Source organism: Schistocerca serialis, chromosome 2 (assembly GCF_023864345.2).
Source record: "Schistocerca serialis cubense isolate TAMUIC-IGC-003099 chromosome 2, iqSchSeri2.2, whole genome shotgun sequence".
NCBI classification, from domain to species: Eukaryota; Metazoa; Arthropoda; class Insecta; order Orthoptera; family Acrididae; genus Schistocerca; species Schistocerca serialis.
In genome coordinates, this window is record NC_064639.1 from 441,942,349 (window position 1) to 441,968,117 (window position 25,769).

The 25,769-nt window shown below is 38.4% G+C and overlaps 1 protein-coding gene across 1 annotated transcript in view; it reads right to left on the reverse strand.

The window, feature by feature from the left end:
* Nucleotides 1-610: 610 nt before the first annotated feature.
* LOC126457317 (protein MCM10 homolog) overlaps nucleotides 611-25,769 on the reverse strand; it is a 91,027-nt gene continuing 65,868 nt past the window's right edge. The window contains exons 14-17 of the mRNA XM_050093511.1: nucleotides 24,167-24,263; nucleotides 11,573-11,778; nucleotides 6,420-6,611; nucleotides 611-1,091 (exon numbers count right to left, since the gene is read on the reverse strand). Coding sequence (XP_049949468.1) covers nucleotides 981-1,091; nucleotides 6,420-6,611; nucleotides 11,573-11,778; nucleotides 24,167-24,263 — 606 coding nt within the window. The 3' untranslated portion in view covers nucleotides 611-980. The remainder of the gene's footprint in view (nucleotides 1,092-6,419; nucleotides 6,612-11,572; nucleotides 11,779-24,166; nucleotides 24,264-25,769) is intronic.

Genomic DNA, 25,769 nt, shown 5'->3' on the forward strand with positions numbered 1-25,769 from the left:
ACAGAAAATTTTGATAATATTTGGCGGCCTTCCAGATTTATGTCATTACCAGAAATTCTTGATCCTGCCACACTATCAACTGAAATAAATTCACTGAAATGAAATAAATGGTTGATGGAGATGAAATCAATATAAATGTAAAAAAAGGAAGATCTGAATCCCTATTTAATGAAAATTTGTGCCACACTGAAATCCAAAGCTGGATTTCATGCCATTTCGAGCAAAATCCTTACTCATTATGCTAGATTAGCACACTTTGAGATCTAATAAACTTCCATTGTCAATTATGTTTCCACCTATGATTTCTGAGAGGTACTATAAGAGGCTCTCCCACAGAAAATGTGCAAATAGCACCACCACTGAACTCATCAATGACTACAATCACTGCATAATAAATAAAAGTAAAAGATCTCATTCTGAATGGAATGCTTTTATAAATTCATGGTCAGCTTCTATCAGTGCAGCTGGTTTGGTGCAAGACATACCTTAATAACAAACACTGTGCGAATACAATAGAATTAATTCAAAATGAATAATTTTAAAAGACTTATTTGTTTAAGTAAAAACTAAGTATTTTTTAAAGGTATCTGCATATTTTATTAATTATGTACAATCAGTTTGGCCTTCGTTATGTGAGATTCCTTACAAACATAGAAAAAAATTACAAGCAGTGTTAAAATAATATTTAAGATGCAAAATATTTACAGAGGCCACAGCCTTTTTAACATAAAATGATACATTCAGAGTCCTTTGTATTCAGTTTGGGAAATACTGCATGTAACAAATTATATAAGTATGATGTGTGCTATATACATCTTTCTGTTCAACTTGTTCAACATTGGCATAAACCACTTGTTCAGTTATTGCTGATTTTGCAGTATAATTACATCAGTGATCCTTACACCTCACATTTTCATGCACTTCATGTAACACACATCTTATGAAATTGTGAAGCAGGTGTTCTTTCAACTGCACTGTTCTCAATCTTCGGGAACAAGCAAATTAATGTTTCCCTCAGTTTGATGTCCCAAGAAGACTTCCTCACCACCCCTCAAGCACAATGGGGTGGTAAGAGATGGACCACGTCTCTCCTGCAACAGAAAGTTCTTTGTGTTATGCACCATGTAGGACTATACTTACTCTTGATCTGACAGCTATAGATTTCTTAGATAGCAGCAACAGCAACAACATTCTACTGAACAAGACCCAGATATTGTGCAATTAAAAAAATTGCATATCAAATATAGTGTTCTTCACAGAGTTTAAGTTTACTAATGTAATGTGCACATTCAGTTAATTGCATCCCATATGCAAATTTTTAAAATGCTTGGTTTTCATATTATGACACACATTAACTTTTAAAACAGTTGTAAACCTTTTATCTTACATGATTTGTAACAAAATTCTTTCAACTTTTAGCAGTTTCATCTCATTTTTTAACTGTGTACCATTTCTCCTTACATGACATGTAACCTTTAAGATGTTCATTGTGTCACATTATGCAGTGCCCCTAGAGTGTCACGCATGACAATCACTCCAGAAAAGACTCTCTCTTTCAGTTCGTTAGTGACAATCATTTTTTGTCTGCCTCTTGACTTAAAAAATGCCTTTTGTTCATTATGTGTGGAATTTACTGTTCAGTCTATCATTGTTTAGAAACCTTTTGAAGTTTCACTAGATTGGATAGCTCACTGACAACTGTTACTCTCATAAGGACTGTTGCCGAGTGTCTCTCAGGACCTTCATTTCTGGAGTTCTATAAACCATGAATTAGTGCTCATTGCAGTCTCAGTGCGTGCAAATGGGTCACCATCCACATCACTGAGGATCTACCAGCTGGCATAGTGGGTCACTGTTACACCACATACAATCTGGGTACCAGAAGTAGAGACGGTCATTGAAGTGACACTGATGTCACTAGTCACAGAATGCGAACTTAGATAGACCTTGAGAACTGAGGAAAATACCCACGACCCTATGACAGAAGCATCAGGAGCAGAATAAATGAGATGTGCTACTGATGCAAACATTTAAGTGACACAGGATATAGATTCAGATGATTGGCAATACTAGCACTGATTCACACATACCACCACCACCACCACCACAACAAACAATTTAAGTCACAAGTGAGAAAAAGAAATTATTTTTTGAGTAATAACTTTTGCCCAAATGGATAAAAACACAGTACAGAGCACACAAGTGAGTAGTGGAGCCTTCAGTTAATATAACAACAAGTAAGGCACCTGAACAAAACATTATTAACCTTCAGGAGACATCACACTAATACCATGTAACACTGTTTCTAGCCTTGATAATGACATTAATTTGGCAAAGAAGAGAATCCATCTGAATTTACTCAGTGATTATTGATCATGTAGTGCTTCCGGAAATACTCTTCATGAATATGTAAAAGAAGGGGCAAGGCTTGGCCGCTGAGAATACTGAAGTCAACATCCTGGTTTGTATGTACAGTAAGCTGAAGTCATGGTACAAGAAATACCCCCTAAACATCACAGAATCAACTGTGGCGCGAATTGCACACTGCAGATTAAACACCTCATTGTATCATTTGAAACAAGGCAAAACTGTGACTCATTTGACCACACTACATGCCTCCAATCAGCTGCTGTCTGATTACTTTGTTGCTTTGGTCCACTGAAGACACGCAGGTTTATGTATCGCTATGAGCAAAGGCCTTTTGAGAGGTACTGCATGTCACCTTTGCTACATTTGCTCGGAAAATGGATGTCACAGACCTGGATTCACTGACAGCAGTAATTCCTCTAAAGTTGGAAACTAATTGTCATTGTCATTGACACACTTGTCATTGATCTTCATCAGTTAAGATATTTTTATGAGTACTTCACTTATTCTGCATTACACAGCTGCAAGTTGCACACTGTTCCCTTAGACACATCGCACACACCACACTGATACAACAATAAACAGGGCAACTTCATTCACAATGTACTCATGGGCATGTTCAAACACAATAAATCTTTTCTGCCACTCTGTAATGTCTCCTCATCTTACTGTAGTGATTCCATACAACTGACTGGCAAATAGTAACCACTTCACTGCTATGGCTTACACCAGCAATGGATAGTCACATGATTGCCTGGTACAAGTAGTACACCACCTGTAATGCTCTTAAGTGACCAGCTTGCTCATTAAGAGTGTCACTAATACTTCATTTGTTGAGCTTACTATTGCACTCTTGTATATAGTTGCACGTTTGTGTACACTTATAATGGGTCTTTCGCCAGCCATCATTCTCATTTTAATAGATGTCCAATTCTATTTCTTACCTTATTATTTTACCATTTAAACATATTAAAATGTCCCACCCACTTCTACAACATTCTGAAATAATTTTACATTCAATAACTTGAAAACATCAAGAAACAAACAACTTTTTCTTATTCAATCTCATTAGTACAACCACTGGAGCATTTTTCTGAAGCACTCTACACAACCGCCACCATGTGGCATTTCTCTCTAGTGGCCTTAATTCACTCTCCCAATTTTAAATTATTTTCCTACAGAAGTAGTCCATACTTATTTATATTGTGTGTATTTAAAACACACACAGAACTTTGGATGCCATTCTCTTACAGGAATACGTACTTAAACACGAACAGTGATATTTAATGGACACACACTTAAGGAGAATACTTTCACAAAATGGGAACATAATGCTGACTGTGAGAAATGCAGACACAGTAGCAAAAGCTATGAAATTTTAGAAACAACACTTTAAACATATATTGAAATGTTGATAGGCACATAAAAAGAAGACTGAAAACCTGCCTAAGCATCCAGACAACATACTCAGGATATATATGTGGTAAATGAGAAAAAATTCACAGATTTCCCAGTTAAAAATACACTTTTTTCCAGGTGATAATACACATTTTCTGTGCTAAGTGACAGTATATTTTCCCTCAGAACCGTAAAACTTATCAATCCTTTGAATGGTTAAGGTCTTATACACTGGCATAGAACTTCCCGCCACTTTAGAAAACAAACTCCAGCAAAGAAACGTATTTTGGAAAGATCTTTGATGTACAGCAACACGTACGCTGCATATTTTTGTATTATAATAGCCCACATATTTCTGTACTGTGAAAGTAAATATTCAAATTCCACCAAACACAGCATGTTAGCTTCCAAAGCATTGAAATTGAGGTTGCAATGTGCTTTTGTAAGTCAATCACAGCTCATGTCACATGATCTTGCAAGCCACTGATAGCAGATATTCAGAGCACAGGACACATGATGAAGTCAGCCAATAGTAACATCCCTGTTAAGTAGTACGAATACAAAAATAGGAAAAGTTAATGGGTTAAATTAAGATGCATAATGTATCTACAAGAAAAGCTAAGCTTTCACATATAATATTGGTCTTTTTTCTGTATGTGTTCCACTTTAAGATACATCAGACAAATGTGCTGGTAAAATTTTAAATGTATGGTCTTCTGGGCTCAAAATTCTTATAAGTGGCTGACCTCCGAAGTGTTAAGCTTGAAATAAGAATCAAATGCTCTGTGATTTAAGAAATTCAAATCACATTGACACACGTAACATAATTTATCTTGCGTAAAACGAAATTTACTTTGAAAGTAATGCTTTCAAACCACCATTCGTAGTACTTTCTTGTGACCTGTTAGAATTCACTTCAGCAGTTGTCAAGAGTGCGCCAGAAAACGCACATTACCGCCCGTGCACAGCTATGATGATGTAGGAAGCCCTTATGTTTGTATGTACATATACAGCATTAAGAGATCTTCTATTACATCATAAACGAAACAGGACATCAGAGAATATTCCAAGAGCATTGGAATTTTGTAAACCACACTAAAAATGTGTAATTCGCCTTAAAGTGCACATCCATATTTCCAGATTCACAAAGAATATAAACCCCCAGCTTGATATTAAGCTTTTCAGTATGGCTTTTGGGATGCAAATTTTCTTGAAGTAGCAGTACTGCATTATCTCATGTTTGGTTTTCTATTATGGCAGAAGAATAGCCCTCGAAATTCAGCAAACTGTTGACACTAGCCAACAGTGCTTCAAATAAATTGACTGTCTTTGCGGAAAAGATTAATAAAAGCCAAATTTCTTTTGCAAATTAACAAAAATAACTTCAGTGCTCTGCAAGTCAATAATGCCTGACTGCCAAAAACACTGAAATAAAATAAAATCAGAAAACTGAAACTAATAACATATTTTAGCCTTTCATAATTATGTGAATGTATTTTAATTCACTTGATAGTTCCCAGCCACAGAAATCCATTTTGTTTTCATTTGACGTGAGACATGTAAATGAAGAGGAAACAATAAAATCACTAAATGTAAACAGGGGTCACGCGAAAACTATCCCCCTCCCCGCTATAGCTCGGACAGGTTTGCACATGCATGAATCTGGCAGCTTGTGCACGCCAGAAATTTTTTTCCAGATAACATCCTGCTGCTCGTTGCTATTGCCAATACAGCTAACAGCCACACTTCAAGTACCCAGAATCAGGAGAAGGTATTGCTCATACGTTGCTCAACTATGGATGCACATGAGCCCACTGACAACTGCCCAAACAAACCTAATGTAAACTGTTGTGATGTCACGCTCTCCAGAAGCAGTATGTTGTTATGAGGTATTTCATAGTCTTCATCCTAAAGCCTTCGACACATTTTGCTGCTGGCAGATGCTTGTGTGTGCACTGTGTTTTGTTATTGTAAATGGCACATTTTCTTTGGAACTTAAGTTTCATCCCCCCCCCCCCCCCCTCAGTGCAGTGTTTTTCTGCAGCGGCGGCCTAAAGTAAAATTCTGTGTTGGAGTATTAGTTCTTACTAGTCAAAACAACAAAAAGTTAACAGAAAACTGGAACGAAAAATTCCCTGGGTTTTTTTCCAGATGAAAAAATTTCCAGATTTTTCCAGGATTTCCCAATGCGCATATACCCTGTATACTCCTCCAGAGCTATCACAGAATACACATGACTGGCGTCTGTGTCAGCTGACAACAATATACCAGCATTATAGTGCTAGCTCCATCAGAGATAGAACTCAAGCTCAGACAGGACAAGGATGAGAAACCAAACTAGCCATGTTCTTTCCATAGGAACTTTTCCAACATTCATCTTTTAGGGAATCTATCAAACCCTAAAACTAGATGGTCAGACAGATTTGAAACTAGTTCTTCCAAAGTGCGAGTCCAGTGGTCTGACTAATGTGTCGCTTTGCTGTTCTCTGATATGTGAAATGGCATGAACTGTCACCTTATAAGTATTGTCACCACGCATTATCACATCTTATTCAGTAAAGAGATTACATCTACTTCCAAAAATCGTATCTGAAACATGCATACTGTTTACTATTGAGATGAATCATAATTTTATTAAACAAATGTCAACTAACAGAAATCATTGTTGTCCTCTTCCATCGAGAGCCGTTACAGCGGCCACATGTCTGCGTGGGCACTAAGCTCAGACTGATAGTGCGATTGCCACAGTCTTTACACTTGAAGAATCGTTTGCAAGTCTCAACTACATACACCCGATGTCCTTGCGAACGACAAAATTCTGATGCCTGAAGTGCCAGGTACTTGCACTGGAACACAAAAAAATTAGTTTAAGTATTTAGAAATAAATTATTTTATTATGCTATTAACTTAAATCTACAGTGAAGGTAGATCACTCACCTGCAACAGACCCAAGTTCAACAATAGTGCTACTGCACAAAAAAGTAAGTGATACTAAAGTGAAACATAAAATGTGAGACACTTTAATGAGACAAAGGAGATTGATATGGCAGATACTGAAATGAGACTCAAAACCTTATTTTTATCTACATAAAAATAGTAACACACCAAAAAAGCCAGTAACCCGAAGACTAGTTTGAACACCAAGGTGTTTTACATAAGAAAGCCCTCATGGGAGGTAATGTTATCTCATTTGTTCTCCATCTGGCCACTGAACTACCCCATCCAAACCATTAGACAAAATGTGACTGGTGATGGGGAGAAGGGTGGAGGGGATCAACATTATAATTATGAATTCACACCACAGTCAAAATCTGTGTTTATTGCATGCAAAAATGATTGCACAATTGAAAGTCAAGTCAAGCAACAGAAAAAATTTTGTATCAACCAACAATCAGATGTGCAAAAAAAAAAAAAAGACCAGAGGAAAATATCAGTGAGGAGAAACTGTACTGATCCTTCATGTCTACCTCCTGAAGAAATACTATTGTTTCCTCTGTCTTAATGACAAATGAAGCACAATTTTACCATTTTTACTGATCTACACTGCAACACCATACATGACCCCAAACCTTCCAGATTTCTCAAAACATCTGAGCCCATCATGTTCACTAGCCAAAGATATTTTGTCATAAAGTAATTTACTGTAATAAAATGAAACAACATCAGAATTTTCCAATTATACAGCAAAGTATGGGATTTTACTTTAATAAAAATAACACTCGTGGCCACAAACAATTATTTGGATACTACTGTTATGAATGATATCCAGAAGAGACAGACGGATTGGCTGAATAGAAGGTCATACTGAAAGAGATCCACATTTCTGAGGAAGAAAGGAGGCAAAGATGGAGGATAAAGTATCAAAGATAATACATGAACTGTGCTAACTATTCCGCAAATGACTGATGACAGTGAGAAGCATAGAAGAAAATGGGGGGGGGGGGGGGGGGGGGGGCAGTGAATAGACAGAAAAATGAGAAGTGTTGCGAATAGTGTAAATTGGGGTTTGGTGGGCAGGGGGTGGGAGTGCACACCACTGTAAAAAATGAATAATAAAAAATAAAAAGAAATAACAATTTCATTAAATACAAAAATGGGTAGCATGCTAAGCCTTGGAGGGTGAGGGTGATAGCACATGCTGAAGAGGAGGTTCATATCAGCAGAGTTCAGGGAAAGTCATGCTAGGTTGGAGGATACAAATGGCTCTTGCAGTACAGCACACATTTGGATTTGGGTATCCTAGGCCATTCATCACGCTCAGCAACTACGTACTGGACATCCTCAAGACACAGACACTTCACCAGTGCCCACTAATGCATTCTACATGTTTTGCGGTTATTGTTCATATACAGAAAAATCACACAATGAACACACTTAAATTGGTAAATGTCATAAATAGTTTTTCACATTTGGACTGCCTTCCCTTTGGTGTTGCATTTTCTGAATGTGAGATGCTGGAGCAGGATGTAATTCGAGGTGTGGAAGGGAAAGGGGTTGTGTGCATTGGGGCAGATTTTACTCCAGGAACATTTCCAGAAATGGGCATCTTGGTGAACAGTTGGTGATTTGGAAATATCGTGAAGTTTTACATGCATATTGTGAGGGTTACAAGGCTAAAAGTATGCAACTCTGAATGTTATGGGGAGGATAGCAGGAAGTGATCTTATCAAAAGTCTTCACTGAAAAAGGTCATAGTCTTAATGAGCAATCTTTTGAAACATTCAACACTTACTTTATACTGAATAATGAATGGAGATTGCTCAAGAAATTTGGGTTTCAACAAGGTTAGTGGGATAGTCGCAGGAAAACAAGACTGGGTGTAGATCACTGGTGGTAAGTGCTGAGAGATTCATTTTTGAAGATTGTACCTTTCCCATGGATATCTAGAATGTTAGAAAGAGAGCATTAGACACAGACAGAGTGGAATCTGTTAAAATGGAGATGGTATTTTTTGTTGGATAGCTTTATGTGGGACACAGATGGGGGAGAAATACAAGACAAAAGTAGAGATAAATGGAAGAGCCATTTGGAAGAATGTCAGAGTAGCTACTACCACCAGCCATGAAGTAATTGTTGAAAGTGAAGGAGAAGAACAAGAAGATGATGATGATTAGAATTTGGATGCTAACCTCAACATCTTGAATATGTCAATATTCAGGATGGTGGCATGGGATTTGGAAAAGGTTGTGATCTGTTTGTGAATTTCATAAATTTCAGAAAACAATTTAAAAATTATACAATTTCATCTTAAGATGTATTTGTGCCAGCCAAACCAAAACAAAACATTAAAGTAAATAACACACTATTGAACAATGAAATACATGAAGTCAGCCAAAAGCAAATAATCCAATATGAAGGCCAACATACAGTGGTATGGTACACATGCTTGTGTGTGTGTGTGTGTGTGTGTGTGTGTGTGTGTGTGTGTGTGAGAGGGAGAGGGAGAGAGAGAGAGAGAGAGAGAGAGAGAGAGAGAGAGAGTCAACTCCACAGCATACTGAAAAGCATCTGGAATACACATGCATTGCTGAACTGCATGTTCGAATTGGATGTGCCACATAAAATTGATGTCAAGTGAGCCTGAAGAAGCAACTTGATACATGTCTAAGCTGTATCTCTGCTTAATCATCATAGACGATCACTGTCTTAAGTGACTATCCATCAAAACGGAAAGTACCATATATGGTGACAGAAATACACAGCAGCTATGAGTCAGTTTTTGTACACAGTTCTATTTATATGGTATCAAACTCTGGTGTCCCCTTATTCGCACTATGAATACAACAGTATTTGTATGGGAACACAATGTTTCATATATCAGTTAGAGCAAGCTATGGAGACAAGAATAAAGATAGCAAAGGATGTCACGAACAATGAAAAACTGGTAACTACAATCAACTAAATGCAGCAGCACTGTCATTACCAGTAGAATATCACTGGTCACAAAAATGAGAGGAGGCAGTACTTCGTCTAAATAATGTTCCTGTATCTATGCTTGTAAACAAGTTACCACAGTGTCTAAATGCCTGTATCAGCCCTCAAAGGAGAGCTGATCATGTGGCCTCTTGCATGTTGACAGCATACATTAAACCTCATCTTCAGCTTACATATGCTAATATGGCACTATAGCAGTTAATAGCTCATGAGAAATGCTAATGTCTCTTTTTCAGTCTGTGTTATAGCATCTTTGTGCTTCACAGGCTGGCAAAGAGTATCCTTTGCCTCTCTCATTGTTGTGATGTCATTTCAACTTCCATTTGACAATTTTACAACGAAATAATTAAATTTTGAACATCTAAGTAATACCCCAAAGATTCACTTTTACACCTGCTGTATGGCAGCACAGTAACTAGCAGTCTTCAATATCACCAGTCACTGTGTGTGGGATATAACCTTCAGTGACTACATGGAAGAGTTGCGACAAAGAATAAAGGCCAAATAAATAATAATTATATTTCTAGTGTTCACATTTATTGCAGTATACTTAAAGTTGTGTTATTATATAATGAAGTTTACATAATTCAGTGATCATTTTGTCACTGCAAACTAAACTGATCTATCTGGCAATGGGTGACTCCTTGTAGATGGAGGGATTTTTTCATCTGAAGCTGTAATTGCAGAAGCAACACAAGCAGTTGTGTCAGTTAACCCTATTTCTCAATATACAACCAAACAAAGCAGATGCAGCAAAACTCATCACATGCTCTCACCTTGGCATTATCACCAATAAAATTTACCTCATAGGATTAGCCAGCTAATAGATTACACAAGTCATAATCAACTAAGAATTCTTAGTGTATCCAAGCCAGTGAATTAAATTAATGCAGATCAAAATACACTGTGACACTGATACCTATTTTATCATGCAGGCTACTTGAGTTCTAATCTCCTTCAGATCGAAATTTGTCTACAAGCGTGGCCTTGTTGTCTAACACAAGAACAAGGTCAACTTGCACTAACCTGCCATTATCACCTTTTTTCATTCATCATTCTACCAATTTTAGTTCATTTCAATGCATTCACATTTCTTCAGATTTATTGAGTTTCCTACTTCTGTCTCTTTACTACATTTTGTGGCTTCCTTCACTGTGTATTGTTCTCTGTTTGAGGCCCATTATTTATTGCTTCTTTCCCCCTTTATAGTTGCATCAACTAGATGTCTACTTTCAAGTTATTGTTAACATATTTTAGTCTCATTTACTGACTTTGGTGGCATTTCATTGTTAATATTCCTCTCATCTTACACAGCTGTTTCTCATTCGCTTAATTGTGAAATGGCAATGTCCCTCAAAGTCATTTTCCTTTTCCAGATGGGGACCCTCTCTTTTTGTAGTCCAAAATAATTGATCTATGGTGAACATGGTATTTTCTATAAGTAATTTCAATTTGAAAGTGGGTACCCCTGAGAGATTAAAAGCAAGTTAACAAATTTAGAGCCTAATAGGTATTTTCTACATGCCATTAACATGAAGTGTCACTCAGTTCCACAAAGGGGGAGTTTTATTTTTAGTTTGTCCTCATTCCAGTCGGTGAAAATATTTTTTCAACAAATTTCCATTTTCATGACTCCATGTTATTTCTAAAATAAAAACAAGTACGCAAATAATAATGTAAAAATTGCCTCAGTCCTAGGTTAAGAAATTCAGAATACACCAAAATCAAAAATAACAATTATTCAACATTCAAGAATTGAAGACCAATACAAGGACACAAAGCTTCACACTGTATTCCCATTACAATTCATGATGATGAAGTACAGGTAAGTCTGTCTCTATAACTTTATAGGTTGAGCAATGAATTTTCTTACCTTGGGGCAGCGCACAGCCTTACAAGGCACCTTGTATGTAGTGAGCATCTTCTCTTCTAGTTGTTCCTTCTTTTCCAGGTTATTGAAGTATTCTGCTTCAGCTTCCAAATCCCTTGCTTCTATCAGTGTAGTATGTTTGGAACACACACCCATCAGCCGCCTAAATTTTTCCATTTGAGATACACGTTCCTTTTCGGACTCTTTTTCTGCAAAAGTTAAGCCTGTTAGAAGTGGAAGTGTGTGTATGTGAAGAAGAGGGGCATGGGGTGTAGGGGGGCAGAGGAGCAGGGGTGGAGTCGAGGGAGAGAGGGGGGAGAGAGAGAGAGAGAGAGAGAGAGAGAGAGAGAGAGAGAGTTTCCCTGAGTATTATCTAAATATTACTTCTAAGGAACTTTTAAAAATGTTTTTCCTGAGGAAATAAGTAACTATAGTAGGCAGTCAATGAAAGGAAATTGGGAGGAGGGGGGGGGGGGGGGGGCAGGAAATCATGAACAACATACACTGTGGTCATAGGAGTCTTGAGATAGCGATATGCACAGATATGGATGGCTGTAGTATCATGTACACAAGGTATAAAAGGGCAATATATTGACAGAGCCAAGATTAATACTCTGGTGATTCATGTAAAAAGATGTCTGACATGATTATGGCCGCACGACGAGAATTAACGGACTTTGATCAGGGAATGGTAGTTGGAGCTAGACAAATGGGACATTTCATTTGGGAAATTGTTTAGGAATTCAATATTCCAGGATCCACAGTGTCATGAGTGTGCAGAGAATACCAAATTTCAGGCACCACCTCTCAGCATGGACAATGCAGTGGCCGATGGCCTTCATTTAATGACAAAAAGTAGCATCCTTTGCATAGAGTTGTCATTGCTAACAGAAAAGCAATGCTGTGTGAAATAACCACATAAATCAATGTGTGACACAACAAATGTATCTGTTAGGATAGTGTGGTGAAATTTGGCATTAATGGGCTATTGCAGCAGACGACAACTAACAGCATGACATCACCTGCAGTGCCTTTCCTGGCTCATGACCATATTGGTTGGACCCTAAACCCTAGAAGACTGGATACCTGTGGCATGGTCAAATGAATTCCAATTTCAGTTGGTGAGAGCTGATGGTAGCATTCATTCAAGTTTGTCGCATACCTCATGAACCATGAACCAAGCTATGAACAAGGCAAGTGCAAGCTGGTGGTGGCTTTATAACAGTGTGGTCTGTATTTATTTTGAATGGACTGGGCCCTTTGGTCCAACTGAACCCATCATTGACTGGAAATGGTTATGTTTTGGTACTTGAGACCATTTGCAGCCATTCAACGTCAGAATTTTTATGGATGACAGAGTGCCATGACAATATCACCAGGACACAATTGTTCTCAAGATGATTTGGCCACCCAGATCGCCCGACACAAACCCCATCGAACATTTATGGGACATAACTGAGAGGTCAGTTTGTGCGTAACATCCTTTAATGTCAACACTTTTGCAATTATGGATGGCTATAAAGGCAGTATGGCTCAATATTTCTGCATGGTACTTCCAAGGACTTGTTGAGTCCATGCCACGTCAAGTTCCTGCCCTAAGCCAGGCAAAAGAAGGTCCGATAATCTGATATTAGGAGGTATCCCACGACTTTTGTCACCTTGATCTGCTAAAAATCCTCAGCAGCGGAGTGTGAGCGTTGGGGTTGGCTGGGGGTGGTATTCAAAGATCACTTGCTTAAATTTTTCTCAAATAACTCAAAAACTGCAGTCCTCTAGCGAAACTGTTTCCCAGTACAAAATTAAACTACATTCAATTTACTATAAAAAAATTCATATTCATTTTTCTAAAGGACTTACAATTTATGCATTGCAGAAGATGGAAAAATTGCAGATTATTAAAAATATTATTGTAACAGTACAAAGTTAATGTTTATCTATAAATGTAATGGTTAATAACAAATATGGAATGTGTATACAGCAACTAAGTGCAATAGAGTCATATTAAGGGATAAATTGCATTCCAGGGTGTTATCAGGATGGAGGGGGGAGATATGTGGGGTAGAAGCATGAGGGAAACTAGGTCACCAGATTGTGTTCACACACTTTGCTCCTTCATATGTTTGCAAACATAAGGTCAAGCAGGTACCTACTCTACCTGCCTCACTACATCACAAAAAGCATCAACAGGTTGTTCAAAAATTTACATGGACCATCCACAACACACTTCATGAATCACTTGCTACAAAGTGGACAAACATGCCCGGGAAGTGTTTATTTTGCACAAAATGAGTTAACACTACACAGAATGGACATATAAATTACTAGTAACAGTAATGCAATTAATGCATATGGACAGAACCTATATAAATTTCTGCTTGCTGTTCTACACTGCTAGAGGGGAAATTAATTCTTAGTCATCCTGTATGGCATCTGTAGTGTTATTCTGGGTAGGTAATTTCTCCACCATGAGTGCTGCTCCCTTTTCAGTTTACAGACAGATTACACCACACCAGCATTCCCTGTCCAATACTCTTAGGCGAGTAGACAAAATAGTTTCAGTGAGCTCGTGTTTATATTTATATAGTGGGGTATTTTCTATTTATTAAGTAAATACTTATTTGCAGCTGTTAAGTGAGGTATTACATAAAAAAAAGAGCTGTCAACCACACTGAAGAGCCTTTTTCAAGTGTAACATGCTGTCAATATACGTTTAACAGTGTCAGTTTCACTGTCTGGAATACTTTTCACAGCATAGGGGTATCAAATCCATCATCAAGTCTCAGCTCTCCTAAAATCTGAAGAGGCCCACAGACTTCAATTGTCTGCCTCTGCAACGGAAGTAGCTCACATAGGTGTTATAGAGCTTTAGATATTTCAACGTGAGTCAGGCAATTCATTGCAGCACATTACTATTCTTGACTTGAACATGATCAGCCACATTCCAACAGACTTACTCATACCTATCTTAGAAGATATACTGTGTATGTGTGATAAGTGGCCCCACTGCATGCAGCCCCCTCTACAAGTGCCAGCAATTCCTGAATGGAATTAAGATTTAAGCAGTCAACAAGGAATACAATTAATTGTGCGAGAGTGCAGTAACTTTCTGGTCATTCATTAATTCACCACCAAATGACTAAAACACCATTACATGGCTTGATAATATGCTGTCGACAACAGACAGCACGAGGGTCCCACATATACCAATCTGATACCTTTCCCACCAACACTAACTACATAGGTCACTGACAGCATCACACTTCCAAATTAAACACCTAAGAACATATTTTACATAAAAGCTCACTCAACAACTACAAATAAGTTGTCATTCCATAAATGGAAAATAACTCCACTATATAAACATGAGCTCAGTGACATTATTTTGTCTGCTCACATAAGAGAGTTAGGAAGTCCTGGGGAGATATAGCCTGTCTGCATATTGAAAAGCAAGCAGTACTCATAGTGGAGGAATTCATCTTTCCAAAAAGAGCATTTGCCGTACAGGGTGACTAAGAATCAATTTCCTCAATTTCCCCTCTAGCAGCGTAGAACAGTGTGCAGAGATTTGTGTAGATTCTGTTCGTATGCATTACTTGCATTAGTAACTTTATATCTGCATTCTATATAGTTTTAACACATTTTGTGCAAAATAAACACTCCCCAGGCATGACGACACACTACAACACCAGTGATTCGTTAGATGTGCTGTGGTTGGTCTGTATAACTTTGTGAAGCACCCTGTCATTGCTTCTTGTGATGTAGTGATGTAGACAGAGTGGTGAATCACCTGCTTGAATTTCATTTATTTACAAAAGAAAATCGTCAAACAGCCTTACATTCTGACAAGTTATTTTATTTAGACAACCGATTTCGACATCTTAATAATGCCATCTTCAAGCCCCATATGCGTTTTGTGTACAGACAGTCAGATCTATCAATATGTACAAACTGAAGCCATCAGTATCTGGATACCGTGAATTTGTGTTTTGAGAGTTTCCATCAACGACTTGATAACAAGCATTCAAAGGAAACACTCTAAGACTGAATTCACAGTATCCAAATACTGATGGTTCCTCAGAGTATCCAGATACTGATGGCTCAAATGTGCAAGTATTGACAGATCTGATTATCTATGAACAAGTGCACATGGAACCTGAAGATGGCATTACTTAAATACCGAAACTGGTTGTCTAAATAAAATAACTTCTCAAAATGTACAGCTGTTTGGGGATTTTCTTTGATAAATATTTGACCAGTCACTGTTCTGTGTCTACAATGGATCAACAGAGATTGCTTAACCTTCAGTTTACAGGGCTATGAAGGAGCGAAGTGCACAAACACAATCCTGTGACCTAATTTCCCTCACATTTCCTCCCCCCTCCAAATTGTTACACCTCTGGAACACAATTGTCCCTTAAAACATCCCTGCTACACTTAGAAGTGGTATACACATTTAATATTCGTTTTTAATCCACCTTATTTAAAGATAAACATTAATTTTATATAATTAGAACAATTTTTATAGTACTCTACAATTTTTCCATTCCCTACAATTCAAAAACTACTGGTCATAGAAAAAAATGATTGGGAATGTTTTCACTGTAAATTTAATGTAGTTTAATTTTGTACTGGTAAACATTATCACTAGAGGTTGGGGTTTTTGAGTTATTTGAGGAAGACATAGAAAGTGCTGTTTAAATGCCCCCCAAATGCTCACACCCCACCGGCCAGAATTTTTAGTATGTTGTTTAGGAAACTGCTTCCTAATGGTGTGCAAAAAGTTGCAACTATACTTTTTCCCCCGTCTTGCCTTTCTTGTCTTCACTGACTGGGCTAGTTTAATTAAATCCTTAAAACTAAGAGAGACAGAGAGGGGGGAGAGAGGAAGGGGGGAGGGAGGGAGGGGGAAAGAGAGAGAGAGAGAGAGAGAAAGAGAGAGAGAGAGAGAGAGAGAGAGAGGGGGGGGGGGAGGGAGGGAGTAAAGGACGGGTATGAGCCTTTAAACAAAAATCACGGTTATAGTAAATATCCGTTTGCACATCTCTTCTTAAAACTCTCTCACTCTCTCATGTAAGAAGGTAAGAAATTATTTACATTCTGCCAAAACTTTCCAATACCGTATATATGTATCTCTTAAATGGTTAGTTATAAAAGTGACTTACACATTGTTAGCAACAGAGTGTCTACAGTCACTTTACCTCTTGTTTTCTCACAGTCATGCAGCTGTTGCAGAATTCCTACTAGACTATGAGGACTGTTCAAAAATTTCCAGAACATTCGTAATTTTGCGCCAATGGTGTGATGGAGCGAAATGTGGTTGGCATCCCTGCACATGCCCGTATTTAATGTGTAATTGTTGTATTCTGTTAGTTATTGTTCAGAGCTGTATTGAGTAGAATGTTGTGTCTTACAGTTTGGGAATTTCGAGATGGTAGAATTAGAGGAGCATTTGTGTCTGCATTAAATTTTATGTGAAACTCAAGAAAACCTTTACAGAGACGCACCAAATGATGCATGAAGCCTACGGTGATGAGTGCTTTCACCATACTTGGTGCTACGAATCGTTCACATGGTTTAAAAATGGCTGGATGGAAGCCGAAGATGACCGTCGTTAAGAATGCCCTTCAACATCTACCTACGATGCTCATGTCAGGAATGTCAACGAAATTGTGTGTACCAATCAAAGACAGACTGACCAAGAGATTATAGAAGAATGTAACTTCTCAGTTGGATCATATCATGAAATCCTGATACAGTATCTTGGAAGGCACTGTGTTGCCGCCAAGTTCGTCCCACAGCTCACGAGTCGAGACCAGAAAGACCTTCACCTCCAATCTGTAAAGAGCTTTTGAATTGCGCAAATGAGAATGAGATATTCCTTAAGAGAATCATAACTTGTGATGAGATGTGGGTCTATGGTTATGAGGTTGAGACCAAGATTCAATCTTCACAATAGGTTGGGAAATGTTCTCCAAGACGGAAAAAAAAGCACGTCAGGTAAGGTCAAATGTCAAAGCCAAGTTGATACTTTTCTTTGACACTGAAGGATTAGTTCATCACGAACTGTTAATCGACAGTACTATCACGACATGTTGCAATACCTGTAAGAAAATCTGAGGAGGAATATGGCGAGACAATTCATGACTCTTGTATCATGACAACACACCCACACATCCATCTGTGTTGGTGCGTGACTATTGCACAAAACAGTGTGCTGCCTCACCCTCCACAATCTCCAGACCTGGTCCCTGTGGACTTTTTTTATTTCCAAAGTTGAAAACTCTGCTTAAAGGAAGAAGATTTGCAATGACAGACAAGACAAAAGAAAATTTGCAGATGACACTTCGTGTGATCCAGCAAGAGGTGTACCAAGACTGCTTCAGAAGTGGAAATGGCATTGGGAGCAGTGTTTCAATTGTGGAGGAGAGTAGTTTGAAGGAGACCATGCACAATAAGTAAAAGGTAAGTGTGGAAAAATTTTGTGGACAAAGTTCGGGAATTTTCTGAACCCACTTCGTAAAGTAACAGTTAGGTCACAAAATCAATACATATGAAACCAATTAGCATTAGTTAATAATAGTTAATGCTAACTGGTAACTTAACTACAGGGGCTATGAACATACCAGCACATACATGTGTAAACATCATACAGCACACAGATTTAGAGCATAGTACACAGTCAATGCGGATTTAAAAATACTATAATTGAATTTGGTTGGCAATCTTAATGCATGTTCACATAGACACATAAAATCACACACTCAGATGCTGTATAAGAACAATAAGAGCAGTAACAAAAAATTAATATAAGCAGCCATCAGAGCCAAACAGATGCAGATCATAACTGTTGTTCACAGTTAACCTCAACTCTGCATTGCAAAGACAATCAGTGATGTGGGCAATAGTACGGAAGTAACAACCCTACATTAAAATATTAAGACGTATTAGGTATGTTACTTGACAAGGGGGAAAAAAATTGAGGCCTATATTATATTTTTACAAAATACAGTGAATCACAAAATTGGGGAAAGATGTACAACGCACCACATAATCATGATACAGTACTTGCCTAAATTTGTCTAAAACTGCCCCATCTCTTTAAGGCCAGCCTGCTCACTGAAAAATCTGTCTGGATTTTTACTGAACGCATGGTAAATTTCAGTCTCTTCCAAGACACTCAGAGTCTGCCTTTACCTCTTTTAACTAAAAATTTAAGGTTGCCTACAATATTACCTTTAAGATGATTATTTGCATGAAGCTGGACAATCAAAGATTTGCTGCATTCACTCAAGTTTGTTCCAATACACTAAGGATTTACAGACATTGGCTGCGAGTGGGCATTGATAGACATTGATGGGGAAAGTAGAAAATTGTGCCAGACGGGGATCTGAATCTGGTTTCTTGCTTACTAGGCAGATCGTCTGACCACTAAGCCATCTGGACAGAGTGGTCATTGCAACCGCACAGACTACCCTAGCATTCCCCTCCCCCCCCCCCCCCCCCCAATGTGTCCTGATGGCTCAGTGGTCTGAGCATCCACCTAGTAAGCAGGGGACCCTGGTCCGAATCCCGGCTCGGCACAAATTTTCAACTTTCCCCATTGATTTCAATCAATGCCTGCTTGCAGCCAATGTCTGTAATTCCTTTGTGTCTTAATTCATACTGGCTACTGAATTTTTTTTAAAAAAAGTGGTGTCTGTTCTTTTGAACTTGTCCAAAAGAAGACACACCACAGATATTGATATATTCCTTGGATAACCTAGCGAAACATCTGCAAGTCTAGGGCACTTTAAACAGTCATGATTACCACACTTTAGGCCCACACATACACACCAAACAGCAAGTACAGCTGCACTTCTTGGGACTGCAGAACAACATATTTTACATTAGAATCCCAAAAATGGTGAACTATCTTTTCTGATGTATTACCAAAGTGAGGAAGGGGGCTACATGCATAATCCTCAACCTGACTTCTCCTACTTCTCCTTTCCTGTGTCCTGCTTTTTTGTTAGTAATTTACAACTTCCTTTTACAATATACCACTTATCACTTTGGTTTGAAGGCCATTTCCTACAGCTATACACACCAAAAAAAGAAAAAGGAAATCAACTTTGGAGGTGGGGAAAAGGGAGAAGTAAGAGAGCGAAACATGCAACCCTTCCTTACTACAGTACTATACTTAAAGAGAAATCTCACAATATGAGGATTCCAACGTAAGAATTGGTTTCGGCATCCCAACACACTGAACCCAAGTGTAAGACATCACGCACAAAATTTGCACCCATATTTGCAGTCTGGTGAGTAAGAGTAGACTGCGGTAATAGTGACAGGCTTCATGTGCGCTAAACAGGCAGATGTTTCACTGCACTGTTAAAAGAACATAAAATTTGGTTGGTAGCCCCTTGAACAGCAGAAACCTGGAACACAAGGACAAACCAACGTACCTGGGTGTCACGCTGGACAGACCGCTGATATACAAATATCACTGTGAGAAACCTCGCCAAAAGTTTGCCACCAGGAACAACATCTTAAGGTACCTAGTGAATTGTAGTGTCAGACCAACTATATTAAGAGCAAATGCCCACGCACTTTGCTTGCCATATGGTCCAGTCTGCACATGCCAGAAAAATCAATACTAGCCTAAATGACACACACAAGTTAACATGACGATGTATTAAAGCCACACCAGTTGCCCACCTATATAACGTGGCTAGATTCTCTGCATCTCACAGAATTCATACGAGCACACACAAAAATTTAAACAGAATTTCAATGAGCACCACCTGCTACACAGAACTTCATGAGGACCTGATTTAAATATCGCACAAGAATCATTAGGCCAAGCTAATAATTGATGTAGTGCCAGTCAAAACAAATCTAATTAAATCAGGCCTTAAAGGCAAAGCAGACGTCAAAGGTGACTCTGGTGAGGTCCAGGACATGGAACATCTTTTATAATGTCTCAACTGCCCCACGAGATGTATCCTAGAAAGAATCACTGATGTTGGGCTGAAAACGATAAAAGAAATTTCCAGACACAAAAAAGTAAAGAAAATGGAAATGAGTGTTTCTTGTGTTGAACTATGCAAAAACAGAATTCTATGTGGAATGTCAACTTGTATTCAGACGAAAATTTTCTGGTCTGTAAGTTCTCTGTGATTCAACAAGATGTAGATTAGTGAAGAAATTTCAAGATACTGGGCCCTTGTTAGACACACAACGGTGTAAAGGAAACAGTGTTTTAACAGAAAATAAATTAGACAAGGTAGGAGAGGCCTTGGAACGAAGTCTGAAAAAAAATCACTGAGCTGTTTGGCACTTCAGACTGGCTTGTCAGCAGCACCTGGTCACAGAGCCGTGCACAGACTCAGGCAGAAGCCACGCAAAGTAACGGTAGTGCAGTGACTGACAAACTTGGACACATGCTTCTATGACAATAACATGAATTTTTCTGATGAGAGCATAGTTGACTGGCTTCCTCATTCTCCAGATCTAAATTCATGTGACTTTTACCTTTAGGGAATGTGGAAATCTACGGTATATGCAAACTTTCCCCGTACACTCAAAGAGTTAGAAGACAGGGTTCAGCTAGTTATTTCCAAATTTCAGCAGCCAAGTGTTTGGTAATGTGTTCAGAAGATGTCAGACTGCTCTTGCCTCTGAGGGACATCATTCTAAGCACCTGTTGTAAATTAATGGTAAGTTTAATTTAGTCAGATTACACCACTGTTTACAATCCACTCAGCAGAAATCCAAGATTGAGTCCTGGTCCAACATAAACTTTCAAGTGTCACTAATGGGTAGCATATCTATACCTAACGTGTGTTGCCAAGATATTCGCAGTTTGAGAATTTAATTCAAATTAATTTCAGAATGCCCATCATTAATGTCTGTTCATCCCAAGTACATACTATGACAAGCTCTTCAGCTGTTCTATTTGTTTTAGAAATTTCCTGGATCTGAAAAAAATTCTGTTACCTCCTCTCCACATTAAACTGGGTCTGACAAAATTGTCTGTGAAAGTCTGTCCCCAAAATGGAGAATATATCCAATATTTCTGCAAGGTGTTTACATGTCTATCAGAAGCAAAATTTAAAGAGGGTAGCTTTTTTGGACCTGATATTCAAATAATTGGATTTGATCCAAACTTTGAATAAAAAATGTGAGTAGGATGGACATTCATCATTTGAGGTGGTTATCATCATGTTCTTGTGCAACAGAAAGAACCCACATTATACACTATTCGCCATTAAAATTGCTACACCACGAAGATGACGTGCTACAGACGCGAAATTTAACCGACAGGAAGAAGATGCTGTGATATGCAAATAATTAGCTTTTCAGAGCATTCACACAAGGTTGGCGCTGGTGGCGACACCTACAACGTGCTGACATGAGGAAAGTTACCAACCGATTTCTCATACACAAACCGGCGTTGACTGGTGAAATGTTGTTGTGATGCCTCGTGTAAGGAGGAGAAATGTGTACCATCACTTTTCCAGCTTTCATAAAGGTCGGATTGTAGCTTATAGCGATTGCGGTTTATCGTATCTTGACATTGCAGCTTGTGTTGGTCGAGATCCAATGACTGTTAGCAGAATATGGAATCAGTGGGGTCAGGGGGGTAATACCGAACGCCATGCTGGATCCCAACAGCCTCGTGTCACTAGCAGTCTAGATGACAGGCATCTTATCTGCATGGCTGTAACGGATCGTGCAGCCATGTCTCGATCCCTGAGTCAACAGATGGGGACATTTGCAAGACAATAACCACCTGCACGAACAGTTCGATGACGTTTGCAGCAGCATGGACTATTGGCTCGGAGACCATGGCTGCGGTTACCCTTGACGTTGCATCACAGACAGGAGCGCCTGCCATGGTGTACTCAACGACGAACCTGGGTGCACGAATGGCAAAACGTCATTTTTTTGGATGAATCCAGGTTCTGTTTACAGCATCATGATGGTTGCATCCTTGTTTGGCGACATCGTGGTGAACGCGCATTGGAAGCATGCATTCGTCATCACCATACTGGCATATCACCCGGTGTGATGGTATGGGGTGCCATTGGTTACACACCTCGGTCACCTCTTGTTTGCACTGACAGCACCTTGAACAGTGGACGTTACATTTCAGATGTGTTACGACCCGTGGCTCTACCCTTCATTCGATCCCTGCGAAACCCTACATTTTAGCAGGATAATGTAGGACCGCATATTGCAGGTCCTGTACGGTCCTTTCTGGATACAAAAAATGTTTGACTGCTGCCCTGGCCAGCACATTCTCCAGATCTCTCACCAATAGAAAATATCTGGTCAATGGTGGGTGAGCAACTGGCTTGTCACAATACGCCAGTCATTACTCTTGATGAACTGTGGTATCGTGTTGAAGCTGCATGGGCAGCTGTACCTGTACACGCCATCCAAGCTCTGTTTGACTCAATGCCCAGGCATATCAAGGCCGTTATTACGGCCAGAAGTGGTTGATCTGGGTATTGATTTCTCTGGATCTATGCACCCAAATTGTGTGAAAATGCAATCACATGTCAGTTCTAGTACAATATATTTGTCCAATGAATACCCATTTATCATCTGCATTTCTTCTTGATGTAGCAATTTTAATGGGCAGTAGTGTATTTCCACTGTAGCCAACATACTGGTGAAGTTCAAAAAGTTATGCTTTTTAATGAGGCTCATGATTCTGTTTCTGAACAGTCACTTTTATTTTTTCCCCAGAAAATTTGGGCGATATTACTGAAGAACGAGGTGAGTGACATCAAAGCAATGGAAAAACAGTTCAGGGCCGTTGGAATAACAAGTATACCACTGGTCGCTTCATCAAGGCATACCAACAAGCAATTCATCTGTGAAAAAGCTATATTAGATGGTTTATGGGGAAGAGGGTACGAAAATATAACCATATAATTCCTATATAAGGAGATGTTTTTATACTTCAATAAAACCTTCATTCATTTTGAGAAATTAAATTACTTTTCATTCTAATTATGTGTGTTTTGCTAATAGTTTATTGTGAAAAAACTGCATATGGTAGGAAAAAAAATAAAATATAATGAGATATAGGTTCAGTGTAGAAAAAATTATGAGATTAAACTGTTACCTATCAAAAAGAAACTCAAAATAATATTTTTTTCATTGGCCCGTGTTATCCACATACCTTTTGGTACATTCAGTTGTGATTAACATCTACACTGTGAGTATACTCTCTTTCATTTTACTTGATAAGAACAATATCAAAACTGGACAGAAGCAAATCAGTTTAAATCAAAATAGCAGCTGCAACTAGAAAATAATGACTGCTCTTTGTCTCACTTAATCCTCACAACAGGTTGGTCCACCTCATCCTGGGATCTGAGTGACTTGCCCTCCCTATAAACATTTCCCAACCTCTTTTTTCCCCCTATCTGCAAAAGGAACTATTAGCACCGAAAGCCAGATCAGTGTATGTATGTTTAAATGTGTTTATCAGCAGTACCTACATTTTACCTCCTGAAGGTAAATGATGACCAGCAACTCCATCTTATAATTTTCTCGTTATTAATAGTACAATAAAATTCTAAGACTGGATGATGCTCTTACCAGACTGATCTTCCAATTTCCGTTTGACAGCAGCCACTGATTTGCTGTTGTCTTTAGGTAGTGGTCCAACTTTCTTAATTATCTGTGCTGCCTTTGCCTTAAAAAAAAAAAAAAAGAGGAGAAAGTGTTATTCATGTTTGTAAACAACTTTTTTTCTATGGCAAGATAAAGACAGGTATTTATGGTATTTAACAAGTAGCAGTTTCACATCACACAGCCCATTAATGTTAGAAAAGCCACTAAGACCAGTATATTGTATTTCTTTTGTAATTGTACAGTGTAAGTGACTTGACAATTTACAGTATGAAGAGAATAGTTCAATTACAATACATAATAACCAGATAAACACAGCCAGCTGAGACTATGAAGTCCAGTTCCACTATAAAATGTGCCTCTGGTAAAACTGAACTTCTATATCATGTATGGCATAATCTTCTGGGGCAATCAATACAGCTAAAGTTAAGAAAGAAATTATTCTACAGAAGCATGCAGCAAACTAAGATTGTTAACTGAACATTGTGCAAAAGGGACCTCAGGATCTTACACATCTCAAATATATGTCAAAGATTTTATTTGACCACAAAATAAAAATCGTTTAAGATAAAAACTTTTTGCTTCTCAAATGAGCAAATACACCTGTTTTGTATAATCGTGATGTCTCCAAAATCTACTGGCTTATTTTTTTCATTACGGCAAATGATGCAAACACTGGTTGCTAATGCTGCCTTGTTACCATTTGACATCAGAACTGCCATTGTCAAAAACTTCAGTCAGTGTCCAACTTCAGTGTGGGTGTGCCAAATTCTGTGAGTTGTGTATTGAAATTTCTGTTCTGAAAGGCAGGTATTGTAATTTTTTTTTAATTTCTATTTTTTTATAGTCAATAGGAGAGAAATGAGGGTGAGAGTAAACTGAATTCCACTTAAAATGAAGCCGATTAAGGCAGCAGATGAAAAATATTGGCAGAAAATTAATCAACCCCCTCTCCCCTTTCAATCCCTCCCCAAGAATCATGGACTTTTTGGAAGTGGAGAGGCTTGTTCACCCACAATGATATTGACAGCAGTACCATAGGTGTAAGCACAACAAAGGGTATCTATGATGCAGATGTCTGACTAACATATGGTTCTGAAAGAGGGGCAGCAGCCATTTTGGTAGTTGCAAGACAACAGTCTGAATGAATGACTGATTTGGTCTTATAACATCTGCCAACATACCCTTGCTATATTATAACTGTGAAAGCTGAAAGCAAGGGGAGCCACAGCTGTTATATTTCAAGAGGGCGTGCAGCTCTATTGTATGACTTACTGATGCTGACATTTTCTTAGGAAAAATATTCCAGACATAACACAGCCCCCCATTCGAATGATCACCACCCATGAAACAAATGAGAGAACAAATTACACATGAGCGTATTTCAGAGGTAAAATAACCTCCATTCGAACAAGCACTATACATGAGACAAATGAGAGCACAAAATACACATCAATAAACTCAAAGCTCCAAAAGAGTGGGCTCAATTTATTTGGATGATAAGCAAGTTTTTGCTAGAGTGATCAGACTGGATTAAATTTTAAAAAAGTTACGTTTCTTTATTACACAC